The 19,119-nt window shown below is 38.8% G+C and overlaps 1 protein-coding gene across 1 annotated transcript; it reads right to left on the reverse strand.

Moving 5' to 3' along the window:
* Window positions 1-1,722: 1,722 nt before the first annotated feature.
* LOC138626772 (ras-related and estrogen-regulated growth inhibitor-like protein) lies at window positions 1,723-3,817 on the reverse strand. The gene is made up of 4 exons (XM_069708670.1): window positions 3,499-3,817; window positions 3,358-3,411; window positions 3,178-3,254; window positions 1,723-2,754 (listed from the first exon to the last, which is right to left on the reverse strand). Exons 1-4 carry the CDS (start codon window positions 3,545-3,547, stop codon window positions 2,329-2,331), a joined length of 606 nt encoding a protein of 201 aa, XP_069564771.1. The 5' UTR covers window positions 3,548-3,817; the 3' UTR covers window positions 1,723-2,328.
* Window positions 3,818-19,119: the final 15,302 nt, after the last annotated feature.

Genomic DNA, 19,119 nt, shown 5'->3' on the forward strand with positions numbered 1-19,119 from the left:
AGTGTTAAGTCACTGTTTTCTGCAGCTGATCTGATACCATCAGGTGAGCCTGGACCAAGATGTCCCTGAAACATTTCTGGCATCTTAATGTATTTGTGCCTTGAAGTATTCAGGTTAATTTGGAAGCAGGACGTGTTAAAGCTTTGAAGGACATGCTGCAAAAATATATCAAACAACAGAAAACACTATTGCTTTATTGACAAGAGTGGTTCAGTTATTTAAACATGAAGCTGTAGTTTCTGTGGGGCATCCAGTGTCATGTGCTCCATGTTGTGCCATTAAGTGTAATCCAGCAACACTTGCCAAGAGTTTATGCCGTAGATACATTTTCATTATACTTGACTAGCACTTTATACCTGACATAAAATGGATTTAGTCTAAAGTGAAAGTGTTTCCATTTGGCAGTTTTTTACAGACACAAAATGGCCAAATACCGGGTTACTCTTTTAATTTAGTATAAAAGAGCTTCTTGTACACAGTGTGCTGAGTGTCACACAAATATCTTTGGTGGCACAAAATGCTTGCCAAGAGTCAAAAAAGCCTGTTCAAGTTACAGTGAATTAAGAGGCTAATTTAAAATGCTAATGCTATTTTGAAACAGAATCCAGTGTGATTATTCAAAATGCATTTCCCCAGTCAGTGCCATGAAAAGTGCCAACACAGCCCATCGCTTGCTTTTTTTTTATTTCCACTTTTTTTCTGTGTAGAAATCCCATGTCCCTGTAAGTGTCTGTGTCATTGTGGCAGCACATGGAGACACATCATTTCAGCTCCAGTAAAGCTTAAAGCAGCTCTCACAGTTGAAACATCTTTGTCTGACTGCTGTTTGGTCTGGGTCCTGTTGTGAAGACCTTGAAGGGTCAGAGACTGTGACAAGGACCTGCAGGGGCCAGACTACTCCAGTCTCACTTTGTTAACCCCTGCCTTGTTCCTGTCCGATTCTTCACGCGGGAGAATAGAAAAGAGGGTGAGCGGCACCGGCTTACCTACCATTTGCCCTCTTGTGCTGCTGCTTTAATAGCCACAAAGATGCACATCTTCCCGACGCCTAACGACAGAGGCTGAGGGGAGGGAGGGTAAGAGGAATTGACGTTTCTGCTGCCTAATCTCGGGGGTCAGACCAAGTTTACTGGAGCAGGCCAGAAACAAATTAAAGGATTTTTTTTCTGGGGAAATGGTCTCCTAGTTGCAGAGTATAATTTGCAGGCCCTGACTGAGAGAGAGGATGGGTGTGAAGTCTCATGATTTAAGATCAAGAGAAGACATGGAGGAGAAGTGAGGGGTTTTACTCAAACACTTGGATGTTTTTACAGCAACATAACCGGTGGATGATCCCTTTTATTATAAACACATTCATGTCTTTTTTTCTTTTTTTTTTTAGTTCTTTACAGCTGCCTTGCTCTTATTTCAAAATTGTTATATATAAAAAACACATGAAATCTTATTCTTATTACCAAATAATACTCAATTAACAAATACTTGCACCAATTAGTGCATTTTTAATATGATAAAAGTAACAGTTTTGCTCTGTGTTTATCAGAGACAAATAGTTGCACAAATGAAGAATGCAACTCTGCAAGCATTTCCAAATAAGAATCGTTATCAGATTTTAGAATAAGCACAACTGAAATATGTATTTCTGAACAGGCTTTATTAAAATCATTGTAAGCCATGAAACTTCAAACAAACTGTACATTTCAGTGTGACTCAGTCACTGGACGGAACATGAGAGCTCATAAATATAGAAAACACTCAGTTTATTATTTTGCTGTACAGTGTTTAGACTTGAATAAATAAAAAATATATGGATTTCACTTTGAAGAATTATTTAGAGGCTTTAGCAAGACAGTTGCCTTTTCCTGCAGTACAAAAGTTTCACTGCTGGTTTGAAGTGTTTTTTAATCTTAAGAAATTATCTTTGGCATTTACATTACAAATAAAGGGACATTTATATTGTGCATGGAATTTCTTCCAATCTGAAGCCACATTGTGTAAGACATGCAAAATATATGTTGCTTAAACATGATGCGGCACGCTACAGAAGTTTCTGTATAGGAAATGAGAGTCATGTAAGTCCATCCGTCTTTTGTGTCTTCTGAAGCTTTTTTTCTTCTCTGGAGTCTTTACACACTCCTTTGTGAAAGCAGATCCCATCTCTGGAGTGTCTTTGCCTCTGGAACCTACATTGTTACCTTTGGCACAGTGATGGGACAAATCTGATAATATTTCACTGACAGATTGTAATGTCCATCCAGTCAAACACACACAAGGCATTCCCTGTCTTATTCATATTCACAGAGAACTCATTCCTCTTCTGTCGTGCTCTCACTAAAATGAGTCTGTCCGTCTCCTGGCAAACACTGCAGACATGCTTTTCACTATGGCCTTGAACCTAAGAGGCCTCTTCGTGGTCAGCTTAGCGTCCTTCATCCTGTCCACCAGGCCGTGAAAGACCATGAGCACGCTGTGGTAGTTCTCGGCTGCCGACACTTCATAGAAGTGGCAGTCCGTGTTGAGAGCCAACAGCCGGCCTTCCTCACTCAGCACTGTCCGCCTGTGGTGCAAGTCCCTTTTGTTGCCCACGATCACGATGGGCGCTTTATCTGAACTGAGGTAGTGTTTGGTGGACTTGATGGTCTGAATGAGTCTGCTGACGGTGTTGAAACTGGCCCTGTCGCAGATGCTGTAGACCAGAACGTAGCCATCTGCCCACCGGACCTTCTTATCAAAGAGGGACGTCTCCACAGACAAATCCTGTGAAATTAGACATTTCAGTTGCAGCAACAGCCAGGGGTGCAGAGTGCTTTTACTCAAGTACTTTACTTATGTAAAAATGTATGGTTACATATTTAGTTTTTACACATAGAACATCTTCTAAAATATGATGCATTATCATAGCAAGGATATTTTTTTTTAAATTAATGTTAGGTTAAAGTTAACTAAACATCAAAATGCTTCAGACACTTCAAGGCAATCATAAAATAAAAGTATAACAGAGTTAAATGACCATTAGGCATGAAGAGTACTTTTACTCCTTATACATTAAGTACATTTTTCTGATAATTATTTTATTTTATTGTAAATTGTAATCCGCTATTTCTACATTACTCCACCTATACTTAATGGTGTAAGTATTATATAATACAATTTCATTGTTATAATTCTTTGTCTCCTTACCTCAGAGTAAGGGGAATCCCAAATATTGAGAGTGATCTCCCTCCCATCGACTATAAAACTCTGACTGTAGATTGATTCTGCAACACAAAATAAAGATAAGTTCAGGAAAGGTTTCAATAATATAAAAATACAAAACAAAAAAAAAAAAAAAAACAGAACATCGAAGTTAGCAGAACTTACCAATATCTCCATACTCTCCAATGAATCTCCGCGTTAAGAGGCGCACAGTCAAAGCTGAAAAACAACAATTAATTAACCATTGAAACACATATGTATAACTATATTTGTTCCATTAAAAACGTGTTGTTGTTGTTTTTTTACCTGATTTCCCGACGCTCTCCGTCCCCATAACAACAACGTTGGCATGCATTTTCAGTGAGACAGCTGCGTCGAGCCTGTCAGCCCCATGAGGACGAGGAATAGGCTACTGCTGCTGCTGCGGACGAAGAGCAGTTATTATAGGACAGCCAGGTGGGCGTGGTACATAACACAGCCACAACAAAAATAACAACGAAATAATTCAATGGTGTCTCCCTCACGTGGTGCCTCACTCGCCCCTGTCTGTGGCAGTAGCCCGCTGCAAGCAGGACAAGAGGACACATGTCCAAACGTGTCCCCTACGTGCATGTGCAAATGACCCACTGCTTTAGTCTGTCGTTTTATTACAGGCTGATTTCTTCTTTTCTTTTTCTTTTCTTTTTTTACCGTGACATATAAAGGAAATCCGCGGTAAATATGGAATATGTTACTTTGAGATCATTTGAGATGGTTGTTTGTATAAACTTTTCCATTTTATGCCTCATACTTCTACACCCCAATTTAAAGAGAAATGTTGCCGTTTTGTCTCCATTACATTTATGTGACAGTTACAGACAGCTAATTTGACACAGGCCAAGTAATTTATTTGATTTATGTTGCGTTTGTTCATAAATTATAAGAGTGTTTAAATGAGTTTAAGATAAAAGAAGCTCTGCCTCAACCAACAGCACAACAGTTCTGCCTACACACCATATTTCAGTAATAACAATGCTATTTCAGACTAAAGAGGAGACATTCTCTGCATGGACTATTTTTTTTTATTTTTTTTAATACTTTAAAGTATATTTTAGATTAACTTTTAATAATAATGGTCAAGTCTCATAGAGATCCTTTTCAATTTGCTGCTGTGATATTCAAAGCAACCACAAGGGGGAAGTAGATTTCAATAAATGGCTTCCACAGCAGCGACCGGAGCCAGAAAAGGCAGAGGAGACAGGCTGGACACGGATTGGTCGAACAGAAAAAGACCGTCAGATAATTGTCTGTTTGTACAGACAGACTGTAACCTATGCCCTCCTGTGTGTGTGTTAAGCAAGTCGTTGTGGCTAAGTTTAGGGGAAGTCACTAAAAAATGAAAGTTAACATTGTCCTCTCAAGTGAGATGCATGTGTGTGTTTCCTCTTCATTTCACCCAGCTTTACTTATTCCCCTGTGTGCTACAATCCCTTCTTTAATCTGATTTCTCCTTTAACCAGATTTTGTGTGTAAATAAAAATCACACAGGACCAAATCATTCTTTACTGTGTGATTTTATGATCCACCATTACAACATGTTTTGTCTTCTATTTGTCAAAATCATGTTGCAGAGGGACACGTTTTGCTGTGACAGGAGCCACTTATTTAACTGCAGCCATAAAACCAGATCAGAGAAACACTTCATATTATCGCTTATATAATTGCTTCTCTCGTATCTGATGTTAGTAAGATTATTAAAGGACTAGAAGCTCCAAGAAGACAGGTATTTAAATATTTGTCTGTTTCCCTTATATACACTAGTTATGGCCGATATAAAGTTAGTAAAGCTCCAGTTTTACCTTCCGAGGTTTCTTACTGCAAACACTATAATGTTTAATGCATCAGTACATGCATGTGTTCATTACCTATTTATAATGTATGTAGTCTGGAAATGTCTGAATTTGAACTAATCACCATTTATCTTTTGATCATTTGTGCACTGACCGTGAATGCAGTTAGAACAACAATTACTGCCTCTTGGTTGTTTGTTTCCACCAACCAGTCAGGCTGCATTTTACATCCATGTCTTTCCAGACTCATGTGCAGTGAAGACTTTGGATACAAGTTATTAAATGTATATTTGGGGATATGTTGAAAAATCTATTGATTTGACATGACTTAGTTGAGCTTTATTTTTCATGTCCTGCTGTAGTGGGTAAATTCATTAAAACAAAAACATTCAAGTTCCTTGTCTGTGTTCACATGCTTGACCAATAAAGCTGATTCTGATTTAACACAAAGTTGAAGCCCTAAAAGTAGACAATGCTTCAAATACGGATGAAAAACATGGATGCTTCACACACATCTTCAACCCAACAGCACAGGATGTCCAAAGTTTCACAGTGGACACCCAAGATTTGTGTCACTAGTTCAGTGTCTGACCAAATGTGAAATATTTGGTCTGACGATCTACCCGTCTGTTCCTGAGTTATGGTGTTAAATTATGGCAACAACAACAAAAAAAGTGTTTTACATAAAATGTTGATGACAGTGAAGGTGACCTTTCACCTTTTGAATATAAATTGGCATCATATCTACAATGCCATCACTTCATCATTTCATCCTGTTCGCCATTTGTGTGAAATTCTGTCATAATTAGCATGAATTCTTGAGTTACAGCCACAAACGTGCATTGGGTGGACACATTGACCTTTCACCACCAATTTCTAATCAGTTCATCCTTGAGTCTAAATGAACATTTGTGCCAAATTTGAAAAAGTTCCCTCAAAGCTTTCTTGAGATATTGAGGTCATCAAAAAGGGACAGATGGACGAACAGAAAAACATAATACCTACGGCCACGCCTGTAGCCAGCACGGAAAGAGTGTTTCATATTGTTTTTAAATGTCTCCATTTATCATTGTGAGCGGTGTTGGCTCATTTGGCACTGACTAATTAAAACCAAACAATAAATAAGGCCATCATTTATGCAATTACATTTAGAATATGCACATGTACGTCTAACTATAAAAACTAATCAACAGTAACTAATATCTTGTGTTTAAATGACATGGTTTACATTACTTCAAAACAAAATACTCATTAAATAATGTGTGGAAAACTATTCACAGTTGAGAGCACCAATGTTTATCTTCTAGTCACGTTGCTTTTTAATGATTTGAATAAACCAGTCCTCACATTGCACAGGCTGTCAGCAGCGATGACCTTTATCGTTACAGCATGTCTGTGTGAAATTCAGCGCAGACATCAGAGGCACACTAAGTTTCCTGGCCAACGAAGGTGCCAAAGTCATGAAGATTCATGCAGAGATATTAGACCAGTGAGAAATGTTTTCAGTTCCGCTGCTTAAAACTTAGAAAGAAACAGCCCCAAAACAAATGAATATGTAACTAAAAGAAGAGAATTAATTAAATCCATAATTGCTTTATTTACTTGCAGTACCTCCAGGATGATGTAGCTTTTGGAAATGTACTTTATTAGAGAACATTTGCCTCGTAACTATCTATTAAATTGCAAATCCTGTGTCCCAATAAAACCTTAGAGTAAAATTAGCCTCTCTAAATTCATCAAAGTGACTTATCAGTACATCTGAGAGTCACATGATATATCATCCTTGAGCTTGTCTTAATAGCAGGTTGCAACAAAACAGAGTTTTGTAAAATGACATGATTTACTTCTATAAAGCTCTGAGACTCCTTTGTCACTGCTCTCCTCGACTTAAGATAAACAATGCAAAAGACAGAATATTGTTCAATGACAAACTTTTACCGCCAAGACATTTGCAGAAACTCAACTTTAACCTCACCAAACTGCTAAACTGAAGGGTTGTTGTGACAGTTTTCAACACACGATGTAAAAGTGTTTGCGCTTTCAACGGACCATTTTAAAAGAGGATTTAATGAGGCAAGGCATCTTTCAAATTTCCTCAATGTATCAAATCTCATATTTTTTTTCAACAGAAGGAGGAATAAGGACTTCTGCAATATTCATTACAGCAGTTATGTACTATAACCCAAAAAGGTCTTTTCATCCAAGGCTTTTTCACAGGAAGCTGCTTCACCTGTGTGCGCTTATGTAAATAAATCTTCTTAAGGTCTTAACTTACACTCACTTTATGTGTGTGATAATTCCACACTCCCCTGTTTCATGGCTGTGATAAAGAAATAAACTGAAAACTATCCTCTTAATAAGCGACATTGGATGGCGTTCCTTATTCAAATTTACACTTGATTTGCAACTCCACTTGAAATTTGTCACTTTAAAAAAAGACGGATAAAACAAGGTGACACTCAGCTCGTCAGAGATATATACACATTTAATTCACATTCAAGTTCAGCTCTTTTTAAGACCATTATGCAATAATGGTGTGATATTGGATATAATGTAAGTGAAGAAGACATTCAGAAACATATACAAAGAATGTAGAGCGTTTAGTTTGAGTTATCTTCTAATTATACTCTTCACTTCCCTGAGATGGAGAAGACTGCTTCTAATACACTCTTTATAAAGATGTAAACATGACTGGGCTGGGGGCATGTCGTCTCTAAGCCCCGCCCCTACATGTTAACGGGTTGGACATGGGCCAAACTAAAAGAAAATCTAAATACACCTGAAATGATTTTTTTTTTTTCTCCCAAAGGCAGTCTCGTGTCATTTTAGTCTGATTTATGTGCTAGCGTTAATTTTTCCTGATTTTAAATATTCATTGGATGTTGTTGGCGATTGATAGCTGCTCTGAGGGAAGTGGGACAGACATTGCGTTGGGCAGGTGTACGACTATGACCCAGACACCGCAGCCCCGCCCCCCCCCACATGACACACCCACTTCTCAAACTTTAGGTATTTCAGTGGGTGTGTCATGTAATCCGGAACACTGCAGGTAGACCCTTTCTCGTCCAAGATGGCAGCAAAAACCTGTATTCTGTTGCCTTTAACATTACGCAGCGAATCCAAAGTCCTTTTTACATCAGCATGCTAACATGCTCAAAAACGTGTGGATAGTTAGCAACATTTAGCTAACATTTACAGTGACAGAAATTATTCGTTTTCCTGATATTAACAGGTTTGGTCATAAGATATCATAAATATTATGACAGTCTATCCAATCTTTGTTGACTTAAAAAAAAGTCCCGATATGGTTTACAGACAATGAGCTAAAAAAAAAACTGCGAACGGAGCAGCTTTAAACATGTGTACTATTGAAACAGCAATGTTTCGACAAAGAGAGCATTTTAGGTCACATTTCGTCAAACAACGATATTGTAATGAGAATATTTATATCACCAAAAGATGCAGAACAGAAATCTATATTTGGATGTCGGCAGACGAAGACAGATGGCTCATTTCAGTCCACCACAAAAAGATTATTTCTTCAGGACTACTGACGCTAGTTGCTCGCAGCTGATAAAACTGAAGGCATCCATCATTCGCCGCCACTTATACACTGATGCGCTCATTAGACAGCTGTGATGCAGGACTGGAGAAGAAGGAAGAGCAGGCCATTAGCGTGTCATTTCCCAGACAGGAAGGAAGCTTTCAGACTCACACCATCAGAATTACAGGATGAGGGTAAAAGACCAGGACACCTTTTATATACAGGCTGAAACAATTCCCCATCTATCCGTGCCAGCGTTGGCAAGAAAAGACAAGCAGAGAGGCCTCTCTGTCAGGCAAATACGGAGAGCGGTTATTAAACGACTGCAGTCCTTCACAATGCCATCAATTAAATTCTGTTCTTAGCTTGCATGAAAATATAATAAGTTTGAGATGTTTGCCTTGCAGATGTTCTATCCCGCTATAACATATCAAAATGTGATATAGTGGCACATCCTCTGACTCCACTTTGCCAGTGTCCCCAGTCAAAAAAAAAACATCTCCAGACTGCTGCCCCACTGCGACTGAGCATGTTCAGATGTTCCTTTTAGATTAGTTGCATTTGACTTCAAGAATGGTTGTGTGCTTATTGGGAAAAGTGCTGCCTGAATATTTCCTGGTATAAATATGGTAAGTGGTTTGTAATGGCCCATGAAAGCTTGTCAGAATTTAGCATAATGTATTTTCCATCACTCCCATGTTTCCTCTCAGCTTGTGTGACGATGTTTTCCACACAATAATTATAGATATGAAGGCACACTGTTTAGCTAAATATCCACCATTTTAACGATTATTGTACCTAAAGCATTGAGGATTATCATGAAATAAGTTTGGAGGGAAACAAGATTTGGATTTTGTACATCGTGGATTTGAGAAGAACTAAAACGTCTGGTAAATAGTTAAAATTGTAACTTTAAATTTTGTGCTTGTCATTTGTTTGGTTTTAGTGTCTGGGCTGTTAACTTTACTGTTTTGGTTCACATGCCTGATTCTTATCAACAGTGTTTCCCATAGCAGTCAGTTGCTTTTAGCAAAAACACTTTGGTAAACCTGCTGTGCACCGCCTGCTGCACAGAAAAGCATGCAGACATGGTTACCTGATGAAAACAGTGTCACATTTAACAATTACTAAGCAGTCATATATTTTCATCAGAAGTTGGTAGGGACCAAAAACAGAAATAAAAGATGGTAAATATTGGACTCATATTCAGCAGGTGGCCAGAAACACGACTCCAAATGAATGTTAATGCTGCTCCACGTTGTCTGGATTTGTTAATATAGCTGGTCATTAATAAATACATCCTAACAACATAAAGTTGTTAACCTTTCTCAGGGTTAACTTTATGAAGTTGACACCTTGTAATGTGAGGTTACCACCTCACAAAGTGGGTAAGGGTTAGTTGTGTTTATATAGTTTTTGGGTTGTGCTCATACCTTGTTGTGCTAAAATGTAAATGAATGCAGGTTTAAAGGTCCACTGGTCCAAGAATGGCTCAGGTAGTGCTCCCAAATAGAAAACCGATGTAAGCTTTGAAGTTTCAAGAAATCATCAGGCAACCTCGAGGTCATTGTCATAAAACCAAACATGATAATATTTAGCATTTTAGATAAAGTTTTTTTTTTTCTCACTATATTGTAAATTTGAGGCAGATAAGAGAGGAGGGTCAGATTACTCCCGTGCAGTTTGAGGAGGAAGGAAGGTTCACATGCAAAGGAGAGTTCTGTTTATTTTCATACATTTGCTATGTAAATGGAGTCGAAACTGACTGGGGCAATATTCAACAGGACTTTATGGCTGTGCTGAGGATATCATGGACTAATATTGTTTTAGAACAAATGTTGAAAAAAGGAAAGGTTTGTTGGCAAATTGAATAATGATGAGAGAAATGAGAATCATCTGCACTTTGACAAGGAATATGATCGAGGCCAGAAGAGTCTCATGCATATCTTGCGTGGCGCCGAGTGAAATTTTCAAGTGAATTATCTTTTCAGTTGCATGAAATCATCTTAACTCTGGACAGCCTCCAGTGACAGCGAGTCTTTGGATGTGGTGCCCAATTAGTCAGCTTTTCAACGTGAATTATCAGCTCACCACATGCCAAACGCTGACAGTCAAAATGTCAGCGACTAAAATATCTCTCTTGCAAAATGAGCAATGAAATCTGCTGAGTGAACGTATGAAGCCTTCAAAACTGCTTTGCTGTTTACTACAGACTGTTTGCTGCTTTAAGGCCATTCTGCAGACTGTTGTTTGCTGTTTCTCATAAGGGGTGGCTGTCAGACCTCACCATGTGGATTACTCCACCCATCCTAAACAAAGATTTGCTGAACTTCCCCTTTAAGTCAAGATTGGTCACATCTGATTTATCAGTCTATTCCTCTGTAGTTACCAATTGTAGCTCCTGCAGCAGAGCAAGAAGGTTTTAATTAAAGTGATTATAGGCTTGTTGTAGTTCACATTTAAAAAAAAAAGGTCGCATGACAAAATGTATAGTTGTAGCGCTCAAAGCTTCCTACCCTTAACCCTACACTTCTCAGCTGCTGATTGACGAGAGCTGTGTCCTCTGCGTCTCTGCTGCAGGTATTTAGCACCATTTCATGCGAGTAACTTTCAAGAGAGACAGAAACCTATGATGTTATCCTCTACTCAGTTAGTAACATGTGGGTATTCAGAGCCGTAGCAACAAGGACACCGAGGTCATGTTCTATGTATTTTCTCTATGTTCTACAATAAAAACACATACATATCTAAACATTGTACCGGTTGATGCAATAACTGGTAAAAGAGCAGAGCCGACATTTTTTACATTAAGGAAATATTTCAGATATAGATTATCAGTATCTGTGTACTGTAAATGATGGTTCATAAATATCAAAAACTGCAGTACAATGTATTAGGTATCAGTTAAGTGTAACTATTACATAGGATGGCAAACAGGGAGTGAAGACAAGCTTTTTTTCCAACTGCCTATACATATTTTTGTCACAATTCAAATCCAATCAAAAAATGTTATGTATTGATTGTTGTATGATTTTTTTTTTTAATCTGTCAAATATCAATATAGTGCTGGCCTCAAAAATCAAAATATTCCTGTTGTTTGTCACAGAATATCCATAAAGATTTTCAAAATCCATGTGATGTTTTATAAAAAGTTATTCCTGACACTCTTAAGAGACATTTAAGAGACAGTAATATCCAGCAAAAGCCTTCGAACTAGTGGTATAATGAATAATTTACCAATCAGCCATGCCACAGTCCAACATTGGTTCAGGTGTAATTCAGGATCACATTAGACCCAGAAAATTGATAACAAAGCTGATGAATAAAAAATGAAATTTGAGAGCACCACCAATCACATGATTGAATAAAAATAACGTGGTTGCTTTCAAGCAAATATCCCATACAAACACGTGGACTGTGCATACAGTAAAGGCAAACACAAAACGAGGCTGAACTGGAACACATTGTGGTAAGAAAGCCCTCCAGTGGCATGTGACTGCTGCTTAGAGTTACATAAGGTGTTTTTCTTAAACTTCTTAACATAAGCTTCACAGTATACAATAATTCTTATGATAAGCTCTTTAACTCGGTCTGAATTTTAGTGTTCCGATTTGTTTGCCCTCACTCTCAGGACACTTCAATTGGCACAGCAAACATGAGATTATCCTGCGAGAATAAAAGAGGCCACATTTCTATATTTCTAGTACACATCAATATAAAGCTGAACAAAATTAAACTCATTAGGTCAAGAAAGCTCGAACATGAGTCAACAAAATTCCCAGTTCAGTCGCTCCAGGTTGTACATGTTGATGACATCACTGCAGTTTCTCACTTTGTGGGTGAGTTGGTTATGTGTGCAAATATTGTTTTGACAGCCAAATGGAGGCCGATGTGAAAACCAAAGAAAACAACTCCGAGTGTCTTTTCAAAGGCTCCCCTGGGCAATCTATTCTTTCCTGCCATTGTTTCCATCTCACCCCGCTTGTAACTTAAAACTTTCTATGTGCATGTTTTCGCGTGCTGGCTCGCAGTGATCCTTCTTTTCAGACTCTTTGTGTGTCGAACATCGAACTTGCCTGTCTGGTTTTAGTCGCTCTGCATTGTCTTCATGGCAAGCATATCTGTGACATTCCCATGAAGCAGGTTTGGCTGGTGTTAAAAGTGTCCTCACAGCCATGTCAACAAATACAGTGGTGTGAAAAAGTGTTTGCCCCCTTCCTGATTTCTTATTTTTTTGCATGTTTGTCACACTTAAATGTTTCCGATCATCAAACAAATTTAAATATTAGTCAAAGATAACACAAGTAAACACAAAATGCAGTTTTTAAATTAAGGTTTTTATTATTAAGGGAGAAACAAAATCCAAAACCACATGGCCCTGTGTGAAAAAGTGTTTGCCCTCTAAACCTAATAACTGGTTGGGCCACCCTTAGCAGCAACAACTGCAATCAAGCGTTTGTGATAACTTGCAATGGGTCTTTTACAGCTGTGGAGGAATTTTGGCCGACTCATCTTTGCAGAGTTGTTGTAATTCAGCCACATTGGAGGGTTTTCCAGCACCAACCTCCTTTTTGAGGTCATGCCACAGCATCACAATAGGATTCAGGTCAGGACTTTGACTAGGCCACTCCAAAGTCTTCATTTTGTTTTTCTTCAGCCATTCAGAGGTGGACTTGCTGGTGTGTTTTGGATCATTGTCCTGCTGCAGAACCCGAGTTGGCTTCAGCTTGAGGTCACGAACAGATGGCCGGACATTCTCCTTCAGGATGTTTTGGTAGACGGTAGAATTCATGGTTCCATTTATCACAGCGAGTCTTCCAGGTCCTGAAGCAGCAAAACAGCCCCAGACCATCACACTACCACCACCATATTTTACTGTTGGTATGATGTTCTTTTTCTGAAGTGCGGTGTTACTTTTACGCCAGATGTAATGCGACACACACCTTCCAAAAAGTTTAACTTTTGTCTCGTCAGTCCACAGAGTATTTTCCCAAAAGTCTTGGGGATCATCAAGATGTTTTCTGGAAAAAATGAGATGAGCCTTAATGTTCTTTTTGCTCAGCGGTGGTTTTGGTCTTAGAACTCTGCCATGCAGGCCATTTTTGCCCAGTCTCTTTCTTATGGTGGAGTCATGAACACTGACCTTAACTGAGGCAAGTGAGGCCTGCAGTTCTTTGGATGTTGTCGTGGGATCTTTTGTGACCTCTCGGATGAGTCGTCGCTGCGCTCTTGGGGTAATTTTGGTCGGCCGGCCACTCCTGGGAAGGGTCACCACTGTTCCATGTTTTCTCCATTTGTGGATAATGGCTCTCACTGTGGTTCTCTGGAGTCCCAAAGCTTTAGAAATGGCTTTAGGTTAGGTTAGGTTAGGTAGTTACTTTATTAATCCCCGAGGGGAATTTTTTTAATAAAATACTTTATAACCTTTTTCCAGACTGATAGATCTCAATTACTTTCTTTCTCATTTGTTCCTGAATTTCTTTGGATCTCGGCATGATGTCTAGCTTTTGAGGATCTTTTGGTCTACTTCACTTTGTCAGGCAGGTCCTATTTAAGTGATTTCTTGATTGAGAACAGGTGTGGCAGTAATCAGGCCTGGGTGTGGCTAGAGAAATTGAACTCAGGTGTGATAAACCACAGTTAAGTTATGTTTTAACAGGAGGGGGCAAACACTTTTTCACACAGGGCCATGTGGGTTTGGATTTTGTTTCTCCCTTAATAATAAAAACCTTCATTTAAAAATTGCATTTTGTGTTTACTTGTGTTATCTTTGACTAATATTTAAATTTGTTTGATGATCTGAAACATTTAAGTGTGACAGACATGCAAAAAAATTGGAAATCAGGAAGGGGGCAAACACTTTTTCACACCACTGTATGTACTTTTAAAAATGCCACTTCTGGAGTTACTTTTCTGTGAATCTAATGTGTTTTTAACATCAAATGTTGCAGGAAAAGATAGTTTCAATGAACAGCACTCTTTGCAGGTTGCATCTAGAAATATGCACATGCATCCAGTAGCTTTATTTACACTGGGGAGAAAACTGGACCATGTTGGTTTATATGTGCTATGTTTGAAACCCTCTCTCCAGCTGTGCTGATAATATTACTCTATTTTAAAACCCCATGCCGCACTCCCTATTGATACCGTAGTAAAAATAGAGAGCAGCTCAGCAGCATGGAATGGTTTAAAATCTATAGCAGCATGCTATATTTAGAAGGGACACAATCACAAAAAGGGCTTGTGACATTTTACTAACTCCCTACTGAATGCCATTCGACTGCCCTTACAGTCATGCAGTATTTATGTGCCCTGAAGATCTTTACTGATGTCTGTGGAGAAAATTGAGTTCAAGGTGTAACTTCCCTTCTTCTCACTCTATGTCCAGGCAGGCAAATAGACTATGGTGTTAGAACTTAGTGGTTTTAAGACACTCACTCAATTACTTTTCCTCTTGCTGATGTTGTAAGAAATGAGGGATAAAAAGTGAGAGAATGAGACTCAGTTTGTTACAGTGCCACAATATGAATCCAGTTAGAAGTAAATAAAACACCTGACAGAGACGGGACCTGGTTACATGGCTTCTTTCCAGCAGCGGAAAGTGTATCTTAAAACGATCTTTCTTGTTCTGCTTGGCACACGATAAAATGTGAATACCGCTGAAGCCGCTGATCATTATACAAAACAGGTTATGAATGTTGGCTAGTTATCTGAAGAAGACCTGACACTGCAGGAAACATGTTGGGGGTTTTCCATTGAAAATGTTCCTGCGGTTTAAGTGAGCGCCATTCTCTGCAGAGGCAGCTTCCTCCAGGTGAAATTCCAGTTCAGCTCTGCAGTGCTGATTGGCCGGCTGATGCAGTGCCTGAGGCCAGACTGACAGGGCATCGGTCTGAATGAGACAGCTCTGGGTCCAGTAAGGGAGAAAGCTGCTACTGCCTGAACATGCAAGGACATTCTTGGAGAACAGGTTCTGGTTGGAGGCTGTTAGAAATACAAAAAAATATAAAACACGTATGCCTTTTTTGTTGTGGAGGCCACAAAATGTGAGGTAGAGACATCTTTATACAGTTCAGATGACATTTGTCAGATTTCTTTGTTAGATACAACAGCGGACTCGGGTGCAGGAGACTGTTGTTTGCTCAACCACAAGTCGGGACAGTTTTTTAAAACCACGTTTACAGCTGCCATGACTAAGAACCGTTGCTTATCTTTGAAGGCTTTATAACTTTAATGCATACAGCGTGGTTTAAGTCCTGGGTGTAGGTCCAGTGTTTGAATCATCCAACCACCCCTGACTTAACTACACTGACTTTCTCAGGCTTTATTCTAAGTCCCTCTGTTGTTATCATTGCCACAGCCACTAGTGGTCACAGTAGGTACAGTTTGCCCAGTCTAACGCACTGACTGATAACATTTGAATCATTTGTGCGTTCGCTGGAGCCAAGGGGCAACTAGCATATCTTAGCATAAACATTGGAAACGGAAAGAAAAAATGCTAGTCTGCCTGTTAGTTTAGTCTGTCATAAAGCTGTGCAGCACCACTAAATATATATATATATATATATATATATATTTTTTTAAGACATTATTTTCATGCTTGGTTACTCTTTACAAAAATACAAATAAAAAAAAAATAAAAAAAACAATTTGAGGATTTTTTCCAGCAACCTCAGTGGCGCTCCAGAAAACCACTGCACCTCCACTTTTTGCTAAGTAATAGTTATAGCACGTAACTCCATTAAAAAACGTAACTTTTCTTTTTTTAAACCAATGAGGTGCATTTGTCAATGAGTTGTAAATATATTTTGTGCTTCGGACAGAACCAGACCAGACCCTGCAAAGAATTGTAACTAATCGCAAAGCTAAATGACATTTATTGATCTTGTAAGATTTTAACTTACACTTCTTTTAGAGCCATTTCATATTTTGCCCACTGATTTTGCAAACCACAGACCAAGTCAGCATCACTCATCTTGACAGGAACTGTTTCCTGCAGTATACTATCAGTAAATGTTAAAGTTATAAAAGGATTGCAGTGATAGAAAAACATTTATTAGAAGTGAGATACCATCTTTATGAAGCAGATGCAGCATCAGCAGTTACCCATAACGACCACTGTGCTTTACAGCAAGTCACATCTCGTTTCCAATTGATCTGTTGATAAGTTCACAACATAAGCACAAAGTTCCTCTGCATTGAGCCTGCTGCCCATATCCTCCAGGAACTGTTTCCATAGCAACCACATAAGCGAAAGGCAGAACATTTTTAGATGAATTTTGAGATCTAATGACAGATGAGATGAAGACTGTGAAACGATAGTTTGACTTTCTGTGCAATCTGACGCACGACTCTGTAAGAACAGTCTTGAATCAGCACCGAGCCAGATGAAGACCGAGTGCTGCAGCTGTTTGGATTGTAGGCCGTGTCTGAATTTGCATTTAAGGTCTCAGTAGTAGCGCCAAGACAAAAACTACTTCTGACAGCTGCAGGTAACAGACAAACAAGGAGAGACTGTCCTGAGCCTTTGACTGCAGGTGAAACCCTGTGTGGGACCAAAAGTGCAGTGAACCATGAAAAGTCACAGACGGTGTTGGTTTGTGAAAGTAATGATTTATGGCTCTTTCCACACCGGACCTGTGTATGACCTGTGTACTGTTCTCGAAGGGAATTATTACAGAAAAGAGAAGACCCCTCCCTGTGTTCCAGTCAGAGTCTCCACAGTCCCACTGCTGCAAACCTAAAACTGTGAAAAATACTGGACATGTCAGGATGTTAATATGTTAACGGAGAGAAAATAACACCAAGTGTTGAAATGTCAGTGAAGGATCAGAAACAAATGAATGAAACTGAGGAAAATATCAACCAGAAATGAGATTTTACTGGGTTATTTTATCAAATAGGTTTGGTTATGCACCCACAATTTAGTCTCCAAAATGACTATTTAAATGAATCAACACCTCTTTAGATCAGATTTAATGATAACTGAAGGTCATAATCCTCATGAATAGAGGCTGTTGTCTTATTTATGCTATAAATGTTTTTATTGTTATGGCTTATCAGTGTATGTCCATATATTTTAGGGCTGATGGACGACATGCATCTTGGACAATGGAAATACATTTTTAGCCCTTCTGTGTTTTTATCCTTGACAATTGAATTTCATGTCAGTAAATAGTCAATTTGTGGCAGGGTTACTGTGCTCATGTCACAACAAAATCGAGTTTCTTCACAGATGCATAAACACCATAATGTTGTGAGAGTGAGACACATCAGTTTAGAATATGTAGATACAAATGGGTCAAAAACCATTTATAATATTGCACAATGCAAACCTATAACTTAGGACAATGGCATAAACTGGAGCTGATGTGCATCATGATGAGTACAAATAAAAATGGAAGAAAAAGCTATTTGTTTTGAGAAGTAGTTGGTTTATGAGAGTGGAAAACGGACAGCTACATATTTTTGCCAACATTTACCTTTTCCTTGGTAAACATTGTAAAAGAACAGGTAGTGCACACTTTCCTCAAAAGTTTAAACAGGAAAAGTTGCAGTACAGTATTGTTTGTTCTCCCACTCATTCCTTACACAATTTTCCCAATGTCTCCCTGCAGATGGGTTGGGCTTCTTTTCCACAGTGCACCCTTTTCCAAATCCTATAAATAGCAGCTGTTCCAGAGGGCAGAACAATACTCTGCAGGCTTCTCCATTCATACATTCCTGGCACCCTTCAGAGCAGTCTCCACCCTCTGCCTGTTACTACCTGACTCATGTCCCTGTATGTCTATGTAAACAGTGAGGCACACACACACACACACACACACACACACACACACACACACACACACACACACACACACACACACACACACACACACACACACACACACACACACACACACACACACACACACACACACACACACACACACACACACACACGGACACTTTTATAATCACACACACACATAGCAGCAAAGATTTGACAGAAACACACACACATACACATTTCTGCATTACAACATCCTACTATTCTTGTCCAAATTGATCTGACTCACAGTACAGACAATTATTTACAATAGTTCACCGGGAATGAATTTATGCACAAATTTAACAAACACTGCCCTCAGTTTTCCTCTTTGTTTTGTTCTGAAACAGTTTTCAGACTCAACTCCAGCGAGCGCATGCACAATCTCATCTCTGTTAAATAGATGAACTTCTGCTATCTTTAATGAAACACATCAAATCTGAGAGGCATATTTTTGTGCTCCCTTGTCATGCCGCACAGTTTGAGATGATGGCTGTCCAAAGCTTAGGACAATAATTTCTAACCTGTGGAGAAAGACAGTCCTGAATGAGTCTCTAGATAAATCTAAAGGATCACAAGGTGATTAAAGGGATAAAGAAAAAACATTTATTTTACGCTCACTTTCATATTTTATGTATTCAGAAGTGACTGTAAAGAAACTTTGTCTTGTATGGCACGTCTCTGAAACACCAGTCTACCAGAAGCCTGGAAAGCATTAACATTTTCAGTTTTCACACTTCATT

The sequence above is a fragment of the Brachyistius frenatus genome, unplaced genomic scaffold, assembly GCF_029030835.1.
Source record: "Brachyistius frenatus isolate BFR_SWC_R1_liver_20210118 unplaced genomic scaffold, ASM2903083v1 Contig_77, whole genome shotgun sequence".
In the NCBI taxonomy this organism is placed as follows: domain Eukaryota; kingdom Metazoa; phylum Chordata; class Actinopteri; family Embiotocidae; genus Brachyistius; species Brachyistius frenatus.

Coding starts and splice junctions, on each gene's coding strand:
- LOC138626772 (XM_069708670.1), bottom strand. CDS start 3,547: ATGCATGCCAACGTTGTTGTTATGGGGACGGAGAGCGTCGGGAAATCA. Junction 3,412..3,498: donor GGAGAGCGTCGGGAAATCAG/GTAAAAAAACAA, acceptor GTTGTTTTTCAG/CTTTGACTGTGCGCCTCTTA. Junction 2,755..3,177: donor GGGATTCCCCTTACTCTGAG/GTAAGGAGACAA, acceptor CTAATTTCACAG/GATTTGTCTGTGGAGACGTC.